This window comes from Vulpes vulpes, chromosome 2 (genome assembly GCF_048418805.1).
Source record: "Vulpes vulpes isolate BD-2025 chromosome 2, VulVul3, whole genome shotgun sequence".
In the NCBI taxonomy this organism is placed as follows: domain Eukaryota; kingdom Metazoa; phylum Chordata; class Mammalia; order Carnivora; family Canidae; genus Vulpes; species Vulpes vulpes.
The window spans coordinates 25,646,912-25,663,429 of record NC_132781.1 but is presented as its reverse complement, the minus strand read 5'-3'; the positions used below and the strand labels follow the sequence as shown (position 1 = coordinate 25,663,429).

General features: G+C 46.9%; 1 protein-coding gene across 1 annotated transcript in view; it reads left to right on the top strand.

Annotated features, from left to right (window-relative positions):
- The first annotated feature begins 754 nt into the window (after positions 1-754).
- The window catches only part of FAM117A (family with sequence similarity 117 member A), a 43,032-nt gene continuing 27,268 nt past the window's right edge, over positions 755-16,518 (top strand). Inside the window, exon 1 of the mRNA XM_072747442.1 lies at positions 755-988. Within this exon, the coding sequence (XP_072603543.1) occupies positions 793-988 (196 nt within the window). The 5' untranslated portion in view covers positions 755-792. The remainder of the gene's footprint in view (positions 989-16,518) is intronic.

Here is a 16,518-nt window from a genome sequence, read left to right as displayed (position 1 = left end):
TAATTTACAGGCTAGCAGCTGGGTGGTTTTTTTTTTGGGGGGGGGGGTTGGACCCACACCAGCTAGGGACTTGGAAACGTGGATAAAGACAAACGTGGGTGTCACATGAGGCACGGTAGCCATTAACTGCACGAATATAATGCAAATCGCATGCAAATATATGCAAACTTTGCATTAATTTATAGAATCTTAACTTTGGAGCTTGCAAACAGCACTGAGATCCTATGAAGATTCACAACTAATATTTTTAGGTTAAACCAAAAGTAATGCTTTATGAAGTTATCGCTTTCTCGGTGCTCGCCGGGTTCAACTATTGAAAGTTTGATACTCCTCCCTACCCCCCACAATGATTTCACTAGTGCTTGATTCCATCTTACTCCCGGCCCCACCCCCGCTTAGCCTGACGTCACGTGACAGCGTATTTGCATACTACCTGGGACTGGGTGTGACGCTCCCCTTTTCTGTGTCATCTCATTGGCGGCACCGAAGAACCAGCCCCCTTCCAGGCAGACCAATCAGCGGCCCCTCGGACGGAGGAAAGCGGGAGGGGGCGGGATGAGGGCGGAGTCTTGGGTTGGATCGCTAGGCATCTAGACCAATCATCCTCTGGAATGGGAAGAACAAGCCACGGATTGGTTGGGGGGAGGGGTCTGGGGCTCTGTAGGCCAATGAGAGTTCTGGGCTGAGGGGGCCGGTCTCCGCCCCGCAGAGCAGATAAGCAGCCGCAGCGGGGGTTGGGGGGCTGTGTGGGGCTCGCTGTGGGGCCGAGGCGGGCAGGCGGTCGGGCGGGCGATGGCGGGGGCCGCAGCGGGCGGCAGAGGCGGAGGTCCCTGGGGGCCGGGGCGCGGAGGGGCCGGAGGGCTCCGGCGGGGCTGCTCTCCCCCAGCCCCCGCCGGCTCCCCCCGGGCTGGGCTGCAGCCGCTCAGGGCCACGGTCCCCTTCCAGCTGCAGCAGCCGCACCAGCGCCGGGACGGGGGTGGCCGTGCAGGTGAGCCGGGCCTGGAGCGGGTACCGGGGGGAGGGGGGAGAGGAGCCGTTGGGGGAGGGGGGGGCGCGTGACGGGGGGAGGGGTAGGGGGAGAAGCGTGAGGGGGAAGTGGATGGGGGCGAAGGGAGAGAAAGGGGGTCGCGCAGAGTCAGCGAGGGCGGAGGGGGAGAGAGCGAGGAGCGGTGAGCGCTGCGTGCGCCGCTGGGACAGTGTGCAGGGAGTCGGGGCCGGGAGGTGAGGGGAGGGACATGGCAGATGGAGGCTGGCTTTGGGGGCGTAACCGAAAAGTGGGCAGAGGTGTCGTATGGGGGTGAGTGGAAGATGCAGGGGTGGCAGCGAGGTGTGAGGAAGGAGTGAGTGTCGCATGATGGGGGCGCCCTGTGCAGGCTGGCGCTGGAGTGGGGAGCCGGTGGGCGCTGGACGCCTGCACGGGGAGGGGGGAGGGGCATGGAGGAGAGCCCCGTAGAGCCATGTGTTACTTCTCCAACTTGAGTTTGGCCCCAGCATCCCGCTCTCCGGCTCAGGAGTTCCTCCCCCCACCCCCCACCCCACTTCACGTGCACTTCCCTTTATGCCACATCCCGGAGCTGATTTCATCCGAACCGAGCCGTTGGAATAAGTTAGTTTAACGGCTTTTACTACGGTACAAACGCTCCGCTCCGATTCCCTACATTCCTCTTGGTGCAGCGCAGAAGTTGTATGTTCCCAGATCATTGACCTGCTTAATATGGCTGTCTCATTCCAACCATCGTGTGCGTGTGTGTATAGTGCCCGGGCAGTTTGCCCCCTGCCTTTCCCTTCTACCCCCACCAAGGCTTTTTGTCCATGGCCTTGCCAGCCAACGTGGCAGTGGGGTGAGGGCCACAATCAAGTACACTGTGGCAAATACCCCCACTTTCTGAACAGCACTGAAACCGTGTCTTAATAGCAGCTTGATGTAGTGGGTGTGGGGAAACTAGGGAGGAGCAAGATTAACCTTGCTTTCACACTCAAAGCTCTGATAGATCCCCCACAAAGGCAGGCAGTTCAGAATGGGAAAAAGAACCTACTTGCATGAGGAGGTTGGCAATAAGTTGAAAGTGAGGCTTGCATTTGATTCACACCAGATGTGAAAAAGATCATTGCACACTTCCAAAGCCTCAGAGTCTACCAAATGTACAAAAGTCATGGTCCCCGCCGTCTAATGGTTAACGACGTTCTCTGCATCAGAGTTGCTTGAGCTTTTTGCAATTACCAGGCTTGGTTGCTGCATACTCCCCTCCTGAAGTTAGAGCAGCTAAAGTGCCTTTCTAGGTAGGAGAGTCTCTGAAGCAGAAGGTCCAAGTCTATCTGGATGGATCTCATTGTAAATGTTAACATTGCATCTTGGAACACAGAAATGGCCAAATCTGGTAGCAAGATGGAGACCAACTAGTAAAAGTATGCCTAGAATCTGGTGGTATAGAGCAGAGCAGTGCCCAGGCTCGTGCCTATCATGAGCTATAAAGCAAACCACAAGATTATAAACCTGTTGGTTTTGTTTGGACTTCCTTGGAGTCCAGGGAAGTTAATAGAACAGCAAGCACCAGGACCTTAGTCACTTTAAGTAGAAATCAGCAGAAAGCCTGCCTATGCAGTAGCTGGAAATCTATTACTAGTCATCTTTTAAGAGCAGTTATTTTAGGTCTACTATAGAACTAAGTGATGGGTGCTGTGGAATGGAGACACTGATGGGTGCTGTGGAATGGAGAAACCTGTAGGTTTGGATAACTGGGTTCTCTACATGGCCTCTTCCTTTTTTATAGGATCAGGGGCCCGAGGATAACTGGTAAAAACCATAGGATGCTAGAGGTCTGCATACCTTGTTGGATGATTTAGGGCAAGTGGAGTGGTCTCTTTTGTAAGGGATTGGTCTGATGGGTCATCCCTCCACATTTTAGTATCCTAGAGGCATTAGTGAGGTCCTTCTCTGGTGTATAGTGGGATTATCTATAGCTTTTCAGTGAGGCAGGAGAGAGGAAAGACAGAAGGAAAGAGCGGTCTGAGCCTGTGGGCTTCCTTGTGAGCAGACATTAAGGGAATGTACCTGGCCTTTGGTTTGGGAGCACGTTGGCTCTTCTGTGTGTTAACTTTACCGTCTACGTGTGTTCAGATTGTTTCCATTCTTTGCACTTGAGAAGTGGCAGAAGTGGTTTCCTCTAAACCAGTGGGGTATGTGCCGTAGGAGGAAACACCTTGGGTTCATAAACCCTTAAGAGAATCCTCCTGGCTTTGGGTGCCAGGATTCCTGAATTTTGAATCCAGGCCCTGCCATTTACTAGCAGTGTGGTGTGGAGGAGGTTTCTTAACTTCTGTGCCTCAGTTTCCTATCTGTTAAAATGTGAATCATAACTATATCATGAGTGAGCAGATAGAAAGTGTCGAGGCACCTAGTAGGTGCCATCAGTGTTTGCCACTGCTTATATCATTACTTTTCCTCCACCTAGCCAAGATGAGAGCACTGTTGGCCAAAACCCATTGCCTTTCAGGCTTCAAAGAGCAAACCTATATTGGTCTGAAACCAGTACTGCAGGTTTCAGAATCTCAAGGCCTCCTCTTGCAGTTTTATTCCCTCATCTTTTAAAATGAGCTTTTCTAAACAGGGCTCCAGAACCCAGCTGTTTAAAAAGGCATGTGAGCTGGGACTGGGTTTCAGGGACAATTAGGTGTCATCACTGTTTCTTTCCCATCCCGAAGTGACATGATGCTCAGGGCTATGCAGTTATTTCTCTACTCCACACCCTTTTGTGTTCCTGACAAGATATATTAGACCTTGTAAAAACAGGGTGATGGTGTAAAGAACAGGATTTACTTTCTGTGGCCATTCATCCATGAGGGGTGTCTTCATAAAGTGAGGAATGGCTTCATTTTTCTGAGCCGGGGCTAGGGGTGTGGAAAGCAATGAGAAAAATAAAGGTCAAGTCTAAGAAAGCTGAGATCCACCCATGGGGAATAGCAACCCAAGATAAATTTCTTATGGCAGATCCCTTTTTAATTAAATTCTCATTTGTGTCTTATGTCAGTATGTCAATTGGAGGCTGCTAATTTTTATGTTCTTCCAGAACTACTGATGGACAAAATGGGACTAGGAGGTGAATTGTTCTGGGTTCCAGTCTTACCTATCCTGTTTAGTGTCTCTTCACATCTCTAGAATGAAGATAATGTTTAATACAACTTTACAGATTCCCCTCTAGTGGACCAGCCCCACTGGGGTCAGCTGGGTGCTGGGGGGAGCCACATGTTGCCTCTGTACCTCCTCTGTCCACTAGAACCTTCTTTTTTTTTTTTTTAATATTTTTTTATTATTTATTTACGATAGTCACAGAGAGAGAGAGAGAGGCAGAGACACAGGCAGAGAGAGAAGCAGGCTCCATGCACCGGGAGCCCGACGTGGGATTCGATCCCGGGTCTCCAGGATCGCGCCCTGAGCCAAAGGCAGGCGCCAAACCGCTGCGCCACCCAGGGATCCCTACTAGAACCTTCTTAAACCAAGGGTTGGCAATTATGGCCTGCAGGCCAAATCTAGGCCTCTCCCTGCTTTTGTAAATAAAGTTTTATTGGAACACAGCCATGCTCCTTCATTTAGTATTATCTGTGGCTGCTTTTGCACTACAGTAACAGAGTTGAGTAGTTGTAATAGAGACTGTGAGGCCCACAAAGCTTAAAATATCTACTAACATGGCACTTTACAGGAAAAGTTAGCCTACCCTTCCTTGTCTTAAACAACGTTCCTTACCATTCATTATTCCTGTATAAAGATCAGTTTTAATGCATGTGGTGTACATCTCCTCAGAACATCCTAACAGGGTAAAGAAAAGTAACAAGCCTGTATCCCCACTCATGTTTTAGGTGAAAAAAAAAAGAGGGGGGTCATCAGCTTCCAGGCAGTTCTCAGTATTTGTGGAAGATCAGCACATGTGAGTGGAGGTGCCCCCCCTCCCTGCCCCCACCCTGGCGGGCCGTTGTCAGGTGGCATGTGTTCAGTAGACAAACTAATTTGGATTTACATAAAAGCTTGACTGTTAGGCAAATGTGCATCCCCTCCCCTTAAGCCCCCTCCCAAACCACCCACAACTGCAGTGAACACATCTCAAATCAGTTGGAAATGGCTTTAGGTTTATCCCCTGTTTGGGATTTTTCTCGCTACCTTTTATTTTTTCAAACAGATCACTGACAGCTGGCAGTAGTTGTGGCTGCCTTAAAATACTAGCTTCCCCACAGGGACATAGGATAGGTTTATTTCATACATAAATTCGGTTCTCCAGGATAGCTGTTTTAGTGAATATAAGGCAGCATTGTTATTAACAATGCTATTGGTAATTATTAAACTTCTTTCCTTGCAATGGTTTGAAAACTTAGTTCTTGGGGGATGGGTGTTTAGATAGGTCTGGAACCACATAAAGGAGGTCCCTTATTTTAGAGACCTTGAAAAAACGTCCTCATTAAATCATGGTCCCCCTGGACCCTGATGCCAGGAGCAGTCCAACTTCTCAACACCAAGGAGCCATCTTGCTGTAATGAAGCCAGGGTAGGGCAGTTAAAATCCTTTTAAGAGCTACAATCATTTTTGAAAACTCTGTGATTGAGGCAGCTTCTGTTTGGGAAGCATTAAACACTGCTTAGCCTGATGTTGCCAATTTGCTTTTGACAGCTTTGCTTGTGCCAGGCACATGGTCCCCAAAATGCACTGCTGAAGTCCATCTTAAATGTTACCACCAGTGACCACATCCTTGAAATTTCCGGGCCAAAGGAGTGTGGGTCCACATGTTCTTTCATGTTTTGGATAGCAAAGGATTATATATATATGGGAAGTTCTCCACTCATGTAACCCAGAGCTAGGATATTTTAAACCATTTGAGGTCAGCGGAGGAGGGGTGAGAACAAAAGTGGGTGTGGTGGTAAGAGAACATCATTCTCTCTGGTTCCAAATATAGTTATATCTCCAAAAAATTGGGGGCAGGATCGCAAAACTTCCAGTTATGGTGGCCATGTGAGTGTTGCCAAAGTGGTTGGTGGGCTTTAATGGCAGAGAATGCTTTATTTATATTTTTGGCTAGTTTAGAACTGAATGGTGTGATGGCCAGCAAGGCCACACTATTCTTGGTCTTGTTCTCTTTTTAATTAAAGTGTAATTAACATACAGTGTTTTTTTTTTATTATTATTTATTTATGATAGTCATACAGAGAGAGAGAGAGAGGCAGAGACACAGGCAGAGAGAGAAGCAGGCTCCATGCACCAGGAGCCTGACGTGGGATTCGATCCCGGGTCTCCAGGATCGTGCCCTGGGCCAAAGGCAGGCGCCAAACCGCTGCGCCACCTAGGGATCCCGCATACAGTGTTATATTAGTTTCAGTTGTACCACATAATGATTCAACAGTTCTGTACATTACTGTGTATTCCTCGATCTTGTTGAAACTGTAAGAAATCAAACGTCCTTGGGGGTGCCTGGCTGGCTCAGTTGGGAGAGCACGCGACTCTTGATCTCTAGGTTGTGAGTTCAAGCCCCATGTTGGGTGTAGAGATTACTTAAAAAAAAAAAAAAAGAAATCAAGCATCATCCTCTGGATTTTTACACCTCTCCCACAGAGCCTTTGTGCCATAAGATTTCACACTTTAGGATGTGACATGTTCTGGAGGCAGGTCTGGTTTTGAAATCTTACACTATCACATTTAATCAAACTATTTGACACTAGCTCCAGTGCTTTCCTAGTCTTGCCTGGGCTTACCCTTATTCTACAGGCAGTTTGGAGCCCTTTCAAGGGATTGGGAGGAAAACCTTGCATTTCCTTCCCAGTTCAGAGTGAAGGTGGGTGCCCACTAGCATTTAATTGAGTGCGAGTGGACGATCTCTTCGTGGGTTAATACGTTTTGCCCCACCTGGAAGTGGATAGAAGAGGAGCCAGGGAGAGTGGAAGCAGACAAAAGATGAGTAAGAAATCTGGCCAAACCTGCGTGTGTGTCGTCTCCCTGCCTCCCCCTCCCCCCCTCGGGCTGAGGGCTGAGTTGAGTCTTCATAGAGGGCTCCATTATTTGGTTTGCAGGGTTATGAATTAACCAAACACAAGCCGAATCTATTCACATTGTTAGGTCAAAACCAAATCCTGATCTCTGAGAGAAAAGAGTTTTGGATTATATTCGAAGTTATAAATTATCTGTGCTCCAGTTCCTCTCCAGCGGTGTAGAGCTTGTGAAGGGGCCGTTGTTCTTAGGAACAGCTGGATGGAGGGAGTTTCTCTACAGCTGGCTGCCCACACTCAGGCCTTCAGCTCTGGGTCCCCACCAAACCTCCTGGTTTTGAAAACTCTTCCTGGCACTTTGCTCTTCTCCCCCATGATTTTTTTCTCAGGGTCACTACAAAGCTGCATGCTCAGCTTGGAGTCATTTAAATGTTTATCCTCAGGCCCAAATAAGCCTCAGTTGACTTTTACTGTGTCAGAAAACCACAGCCAATCAAGGGTGACTTTAATGAACTTAAGAGAATGCTATCAAAGTATTTCATAACGGGGAATCTCTTAGCTCCAGCCCTTGGGGAACCTGGAACTGAAGTTGGGGCTCTGGACACCTACCCTGCCCTGCTCATGAGCCCCAGCCAGCTGACACTGGGGGTGGATGGAGTGCCTTGGGCTCAGCACTGCCTGCACATGAGCAGTTTCTGTTTCCAACTCCCTAATAAAAAGGGGTGGAGGTTGGGGGAGGCCTGGGAAGATTCCTCTGAGGGCTTTGGTTGATCTGAAGCAGCAGGCCTGTGATCAGGGATGATGAAGTTTTCTCTGAGGGTGCCTGAATGTGGCTCCTTAGAGGGTGGATAGTTATTTGGCAGGGCAGAACTGTAAGTCTGGGATGCCTCTTCTCAGACCCTGAGCTCCCTATCTCGTGAATGGAGGGTGGCTTTTCAAGGTGGAGAGAACTTATGTTAATAAGCATAGGTCTAGTCTGTCCCCAGCCCTGTCACCTGAATCCCCTGTCATCTGATCCTCAATGAAACCATGTAGGGGAGCACTGAGGTCTCACCTCCTTAAGAGGGAAAGGTAGGATTAAACATAGGACTCTTAAAAGCAAATGTCTAACTCGTCCACAAGAGAATAAAATATAAAATCAAACGGGAGGAGGCATAGAATAAAGGAACATTGGAGAATTAACAGGGATGTTTGCAGTAAGCTTTTTTTTTTTTTTTTTTTTTAAATTGGCCAATGTATCATTCTTCCTAAGCTTAAATTAAGGTTTTGCTCTTTTCTTTTCCCTTCCCTTTCAAAAGTGGCATTGGCATGGCCCTGTCTGGTCAGCTGTGTATCTTCACTTTCTCAGATTTGTTTAGCCCCTTCAGCTCCATGCTGCAAATTGTGTGCCTGCCTTTTTAAAAGGTAGGCACCTCATGTTTCAAGTTCAAGTGCAATGGAACTCACCCTGCAGCTTGAACAGATTTGAGTGTTTTTGCAGAGGGAGGGCCAGGGCAGATGGGGAGTGTCGTGCTCAATAAATACTTGTTGGATTGAGTTGCTGGAAAGGCAGCCAGGGTGGGGAGAGTGAGCCACACTTCCCCCAGGCTCACTTGAAATGGTTTTTCCCACTTCTGGTCCCCACACACTGTGCCCCCTTTATAATACCTCTCTGCAGCTACTTCCAAGGCAACCTACCCCCCTCCCCCGCTGAAGTGTTAGTGTTCTCTCTCTCTTTAAATCACTGGTCTCCTATTCATCCTGGTCATTGGGCTTGAAGCCCAGCTGGTGGCAAAGACGTGGCATTTCCATGGATGTCATTGCTAGGCCTGTAGGTTCCCTTCCTCTCGCTTAAAGCCAGAGGGTGAGCTTGGGCAGTTAGTTACCAGGTTGATCCATGGAAACAGCCAACATTTAGGATTTTGTTAGGCTTTTGTTAAACAAACAAACAAAAAAGTCAGACTACCTGGCTTTTAGGCTTAGAAGCAGATATGGGTGACAGGCCAAGGAAACTGAGAGGAGTAGTGGGTATCCTTTCACTCCAGGTAGATTTACACCAAATTCCTCATAGTGTTATAATGGCAGAAAAATCAAATCTGAATCAGTGACTTTTCTAGACTGGGGGTGCTTCAGGCTTCACCTAGAGGTGTGATCAGGCTGGAAGCCCCCCCTCCCAAGCCAGGCACCATCTTGTTCTCCTTCTCTCCCCAACCCTGCCACGAGTTGGGAAATGCTACCAAGAAATGCTCTCATTCCCCACACCCTGGCTGCATACATTGTCATCCATGGAGCCCATGTTCCCCAGCTGTTCAAGTTGTCAACCATGGACCTGGTGGCTTAGGCAAATGATTTTATAAACCTGCCCAGCTGTGGGTAACTTTGAACAGAGTAAAATTGCAATTGAGAGAAAACAAAGACAGCATCTTTTACCTCGCCCTCCCTTCTCCTTTTCCCTACCCCACACTGCTGTCCCTGTACGAGTTTTCTGTGCTAGGTGCATGTTTGATCGCCCACATGGCTTTGAGAGAACCACCGCTGATAACACGTGCGCTCCCTGCCCCACACCTGCAAGCTGGCTGAAAACCTGCTGCCTCCATTTGGGGATTGTCTTTGTAACTCATACCCATCAGATATGACAGACAAACTGGGGTTGAGGGTGGAGCTGGATGGCATTTGGCGAGACGGAGGGGAGGCAGCCAGAGAGCCTTTGCAGCATGACATAGCCTGATGCTAAGATTGGGAAGAAGGTGGGGCAAGTCACACCCATGTGGTGTGTGCACTTCCTACTGCCCAGAGCAGTCCCTGGACTGTCTCACTGGAACTGCAGTCCTGGGTAGTTCTGTGTTCACACGAGAAGGCAAAAACAGCTGCTTCTGTGGAAGAGTCTGGGAATCTCAAATCAATTTTTGTATTTTTCATGGAAGTTGAGTGTCTAGATGGCTCTAGTTTTAACCGTGTGTTCCGTTCATTTAGCTCTTTGTTGCTCCTGGTCAGTACTCTAGAATGTTTCCCATTCATCCTCATGATACTCCTGCAGGTGCAGGTGGCATTGACTTGTTTTTGCAGATAAGTTAAATGAGGCCCGGAAAGGAAGTGACTTGCCTAAGACCATGTGACTATAAAGCCGTTTTGCTCCTGATCCCAGGGTTCTTCCCACATGTGTGTGGTGAGTCCATTGTGAATTTCCTTGCAAGTTGGCATCCTCTCTGCTGCCTGCCTAGCACACGCCCAGCCTGTGTTTCCCTTCTGCTTGTATGCCTGTATTCCAGGAGCAAACATTCATATGTTCAGTTGGCCCAAAGTGAATTGGAAAGGAAAGTGGGCTGGAAAGAAGTCTCTTGTTCCTTCAGCACCCCATAAGTGACTATTCACTTGGTGTGGCTATTTGGAAGGTGATGGCTATTACATTAAATGTGTGATACTTGTGTGGCTTTTGGGTGTCTCCGACTGGTTTGAGATAAGCAATTTCCATGTAGCATGAGAAGCTAACCAGGGACAGTTAGGCCTAGGAGGCAGGCAGGCTTTTCTTGTTCTTGTGGGGTCATAGTAACTGAGCTTGGGGCTGTGTCAGGGAGACACCTCTAAGATGGAGCTTACAGGAAAGAGGGTGTCTTTCTTATGTGTGACTATATGAAACCCCGAGAAGCACTTGGGAATAGATGTGGGTGGTGCATTCTTCTGATGGGGCGTAGGTTCAGGTGGCATTACGTCACAATGACAACTTAGTCTTCCATGTAGGGAACTCCTGGTGCAAACCATCCCTGTGATCTATTTGAGTATGTTCCCTTCTTCTGGCTTTAGGTTAAGTGGGAGTGGTGTCATTGCAATACATGATAGTGCCTTTATGAGACAAGTGTGTGCCCAGTAAAGGAGAATAGCAGGGACTTGACTTCAGGAGAAAGCTCCATCTAGGGACTTGGTATCATGAATTGCCCAGCCTGCTTCATGGAGGTTACCTAGCCCTCCTGACAGGGCAGGGCAGGTCTTATCCCCTTACCTCTTACGAAACCAGATTTTGTATGGAATTCTTGAATGTCCTGATAACCATATACTTATGTGCAACCTTTCTTTGCCTGTTACTTCTCAACTTCATAAGATAAAATCTCCTTATAATGAACATTCTAAAAAATAATTCTGTATAATAAAGTTATATCCATGGTTCATATAAATGCTTTGTTGTTTTTTTGTGTGGTTTTTGTTGTTTAAAGAAAAGAGTACACAGCCTCTTCTTCTGTATCAGGTACTTTTTCTGGTCCCTGTCCATGTAATGGTTCGTCCCTAAGCCAGGGCCCCTGAGTACTAGCTGTCCGCCTTGGCTGCAGGGAGGAGAGAGAAGAGCAATGGAGCCATCACCAAGTACCAGGGCCCTCTTGTTTTCATTTCATCTCGAACCTCTCACCCTCCTATACTCCCTGTTTTCGAGCAGAACAAACGTACAAAAACCCAACAGTGTTTTATCTGAGTGTGTGTGAGTCTTGAGCATGTAGGTGCTGAGTGTAAGCATGTGTGTGTGTGCAAATGTGTGAAAAAGTACATGTGAACGAAAGCAAATGACAAAGCAGGTGGGGCAAATGCTTCCCTGAGGGAGAACATGGGTGAAGGTTATACGGATGTTGTATGTACTGCTCTTGTTCTACTTGTATCTGTAAGTTTGAAATTACTTCCAAATAAAAAGTTAAAAAAATGAGTACATGCTAGACTAATTTGACGGTACCAGGAGTTCTTGAGAGTGGAAGTTTTCTTCATCTTACAACATCTCTTATTCTCCCCATTTAACAGACAGCAAAACTGAAGCCCAGAGAAGTCAAGTGACCTGAATTCACATAGCATACTGGGCCCGGGGCAGGATGTGGGCCTAAGTATTGACACTGTAGTAGGCCACTCAGGAGACTAGACTGCGGCTTGTCCTTACTACCTGAGCTGGACAAGGCAGGCATCAGATTCCAGGAATGATCAGGTGCCTGCTGCGGTGTGCCCACGCCCTGTCCATGCCCCTAGCAGGGCCTCCGTGGGGTTGCTGCAGTCTGCTCAAGTGCACTGAGCACACTCAGGATGTCCAGGTACCTTCTCGGGACAACTGCTTACTTTTTCTAAGAAACACTCTTTCTCTGCTCTTAACTGTTTATGTTTCTTAAAGAGCCTGAGATCAGAAGCCATGGAGTAATTCTTGTGCCGGAGCCATGGAGTAATTCTACTTCGAGTTTTTATGTCAGAGATCTGAGGGTAAAAGCAGTCGGCTTCAGCATGGAGAGCAATGCCAGAGCATGGGCCTGGGCCAGACAGCTTTCTCAGCTGTGCACCCTAGTCGGTTTGTGAAGGCATAGGAGCCCAAGGGAGGACATTTGTGTGGTTTGTGCAGCATGTCTGACCAAGTGGACAGGAATTACAACTCTGTACACAAATTGGGGGCTCACTGTCCATCAGTGAGAACCTACCGACCACAGGGCCCAAGGAGGGGTATATCTGATCATCTTAGGGAGCCAGGTGGAGGGAGAGGTTCAGACACTGCTGTTTGCTTCCTGGCTCCTCTAACACCAAACCACATACTCTACATCCCTCTGTGCTCCTTGAAGGCACTAGAATCATTCCTGACTGTTTTGCTTACTGATTATTTCCTGTATTCTCCCTCCACCCCCAGCAGCTTCCAGAATTAGGATAAGTGAATGAGATATACTCCAGTTCATAACATAGAACAGTTTTGAAAATCTTTAGTTTTAGCATGTGTCCTTTATCTGCAGTGCCTCCTGGCAGCCACCCTAGAGCCATGAGATTGAGGTTAAGTTGGCATCAAAAGATTTTTTTTTCATGGGCTCCAGCCAGTTATGTGAAATAGACCTGTGAACATTTACTATATTATTACCCCAGCTTATATATACTTAGATTGCTGGTCTTTAGGCAGTTATAGTTATCCCCGCTATTCTCTGATTCTTCTTGGCTCTGTCCTACCCCAAAATAAGTGCTGGGTGAATGACATCCCTGGTCAGAACAAGATGTAGGAGGATGAGGAAAGGCTGCCGCCCGCCCCGATTCCTGTTGGGTTGTGTGCAGCATGGAGGTGTGCAAATGGCCAAAGGGTCTCCTTAAGACAGCAGTAATGGATGGAGCCTTTGTGTTTCAATTCTTAAATGTATAGATAGGATGTCTTGGTAATTAACATCCCGAACTATTTTCCTGGATCAAATTCTCCTTTATTTCGGGAAGCTAAGCCTTTTCTTTGCCTGACTTATAAAAGAAGACACTAGACCTTGATTCTAAGAGCAGACACAAAGCTCTTCGGGGGTGGGGTGGGAGTGGTGGTTGATCACCAGGGCTGTGTGTTGCCCTGTCCATCTCTGCCTCTGGAAGCACATGTAGCGAGGTGACCTGACAAGTGTCCTTCTGCTCTGAAGTCATCAGTGGTCTTGGGCATACACTGATGGTAGAGAAAATCTTCCCAATATTATACCTTTCAAGGCTGTTTCTGGAGGGGCCATCTGATCTTGCTTTTCAGACTAGGTTTACCCTGGAGGCACTGCCTAACCTTTGAGCCTCCCTTAGGAGATCTGAACAACTGGCAAGACAAAAGCTGCAGCACAGGGGTTGCCCTGGAATGTTGCCCAGCACACTTTGGGGTTTTTCCACCGGTAGGGCAACAACCTGGGAATTTGCCTGGGACTTGGGGTCAGGCTGGATTAGGTCCAAGATGTCAGAGTCCAGGGGGGGAACCACTGGGTGGGATATAGTGGACTCTTGGGTATCTCCCCTTTGCAGCTGGGGACACAGTAGAACTTGCAGAAGGAGATGGAGGTAACCAGAGAAGACTTTCTGCAAGTGGGACAGTGTGGTCCATGCAGTTTTGTGAGGCTGCCAGGGACAGGCTGAGTGACCCTAGTAGGATTTCAGACCCTGAAGGCAAAGCAAATCCTGTGACTGGAACTTCCTGGTCCTGAATAATTGAGCAATTGCTTTTTAGGAGCCCCCCTCCCCACTCTTCAGCCCCAAGCAAAATGAGCCTGACAGGTTCCAACCTAGTGAGGTGTAGCCAGTGAGCAAACCTGCCCTCTGAGCTCTGATGTTGGCTTGCCTCGTCATGTGATCAGACTTTCTGCCTGTGGCTAGCCACAGGTAAATTGAGTGCTGTTTATACCCTCTTGCTTGGTCTGGGAGCCTGGAGCACAGCTGTCTGATCAGGCTAGGTAAGGCAAATCTCCCTTTGAATGTGCGCCTCCCCCGCTTCCCCCTTAACTTATCTCGCCCCAGATAATAGCATGGGCTCTGAGCTTTCCATTTAGCTGAATTGGTCAGTGCCATCTCTTATTTACCCTTTAATAGTTGGGGAATTCTAGAACTAGTCAGGCTCAGACTCCTCTGCTGTACTTCCCTGCCTTCCAGGGAGAGGGGGGCGCTGGGGGGAACTACTGAGATGTCTGGGGGCATGTAATTCTCTCTTCTCAGAGCTGTTCAGGGGCAGACTCCATAGTCTTCCTCCTCCAACTGTGATGAGCAAGGTCTTCCTTTCACCTAGCTGGACTCTTTCCTATTCTCACTCAAGTCTGTTGACTTCCCTTCATTTTTGCATCCACATAGAAGAAGACTGATAAATGCTAAATCTTTTTGCCATTCCCTGGGACCTACCTACCTTCCTGTCAGCCATTTTTATCCTCCCATAAGATCTCCCTGGTTTCAGTGTTCCTGTGGAGGAGCAATAATGGCAGATGGATGCCCAGCACTAACATTGCTGGGCATAGCCGAGGTTCTGTCCAATTCCAGCTGTGTTTCTGGACCAGTAGGAGCCCCTTCATTCTGCCCACAGTCTTGGCCTTGCTCCTGGGATGATGTGACCTTTCTTAATTTAACATTGCCTCCTTCACTCAGTATCTTTATTCTACTTTGTATGATTTACATCTTTCAATTCCTTGCTACAGATTAAGCCTCATTCAGTGTTTTGTTTCTTCTTGCCCACCTTCCCGTTCCCCAAATTAGAAGTCCAGAGCAGTGACCCAATTGAATTTGACTACAGCCTGCCAAGATGGAAATGCTGAAGGGTTTAGATCCTTGCTGAGGAGTGAATTGAATTTCCGTTTTCCCAAATTAAGCCAGCTCTTCCCCTCCTCCCCGACTTTATTTTGGAAGAATTTCAAACCTACAGAAAAGTTATAAGCACAATGTTCACCCACTTATCTTTCACCTAGACTCACTGAAAATTTTTTGCTACAATTGTCAAATCTCTCTTCTCTCCTGTGTATTACATTCTGTGTGTCTAGATTTATATGTACATCTGTATGTGTTTGTTTTGAACTGTCTGAAAATAAGTTGTAAATATGACACAATTTGCCCTTAACTGCAGTGGTATCTCCTGAGAATAAGGCCATTCTTCTATGTAATCACGATATCATTATTACCCTTAAAGAGATTATCTATAATCCTGTATATCTAGTATCCAGTCCATTTTCAAATTTCACCTCTGATTGCTCTTCTTCTTCTTTTTTTTTTTTTTAATTTTTTAAGTAATCTCTACACCCAACATGGGGCTGGAACTTACAACCTTGAAATCAAGAGTCCCATGCTCTACCAATTGAGTCAGCCAGGCGCCCCTTGTTTTGTCTTTGGGCCAGAATCCAGTCAAGATTCTTATTTGGTAAAAAAAAAAAAAAAAAAAGAAAGAAAGAAAGAAAGAAAGAAAGAAAGAAAGAAAGAAAGAAAGAAAGAAAGAAAGAAAGAAAGAAAAAAGAATAAGAAAAAATTCTTACTTGTTTTTTTAAAGAGTTTATCTAGAATTCCTCTCCCACTCATGTTTTTGGTTTTTGGTTTTGAGTGACTTTGAAAAATGTGGACCAGTTCTGCCTTCTAGTTATCTCACATTCTGGATTTTTTCTGTTTTTTTCATGGTGGCAATGAACTTGTTCCTCTATCCTCTCTATTTCCTGCAAATGGAAAGTTAGGTCCTAGGGCCTGATTTGATTCAGGTAAAACACTTTTAGTAAAAACATTTCATGAGTGAAGTTGTATACTTTATAATATATCACTTTAGGAGGCATATAAGGTCAGAGCATCCATTACTAGTAATGGCCAAATGATCACTTGAGGTGGTGGCCACCAGACTCCCCACTGTAAAAATACATTATTCTTTTAATAAGTGGTTTATGGGGTGATACTTTGGCATTAGTTAAATATTCTGTTCCCCACAATATTTCTTCCAGTGGTTTGGCACCCACTAATGACTCTTCTAAGAGATTACTTTGGGAGTTTCATAAAGCTAATTCTGAATGAACACTTATGGATGTGAGTATGGACATGAGAAGCTCAAAGGAGATATAAAAATATTTTTCTTTTGGTTTTTGAAATCATCGGTGTGGGGGGAAAGCAACAAAATGGGGTCAGTCAAATTCTGTCAAAGACTAGGTATTTTGTATGAGTTGGTATTGATATTAAATTGAGTAGTAGTTGCTTACTCTGGCAGTTTGCTTCAGGTCAGGGGAAGGCAGGTTGGCTGGAGCTAAAAATAAGTCCTAATTGGTTCACAAAGCAGAAATTATTTTGATTGGAAGTTCTTCGTAATTCTGTTCCTATTTCCTTTTCTTTCTTTCAGACAGTTTC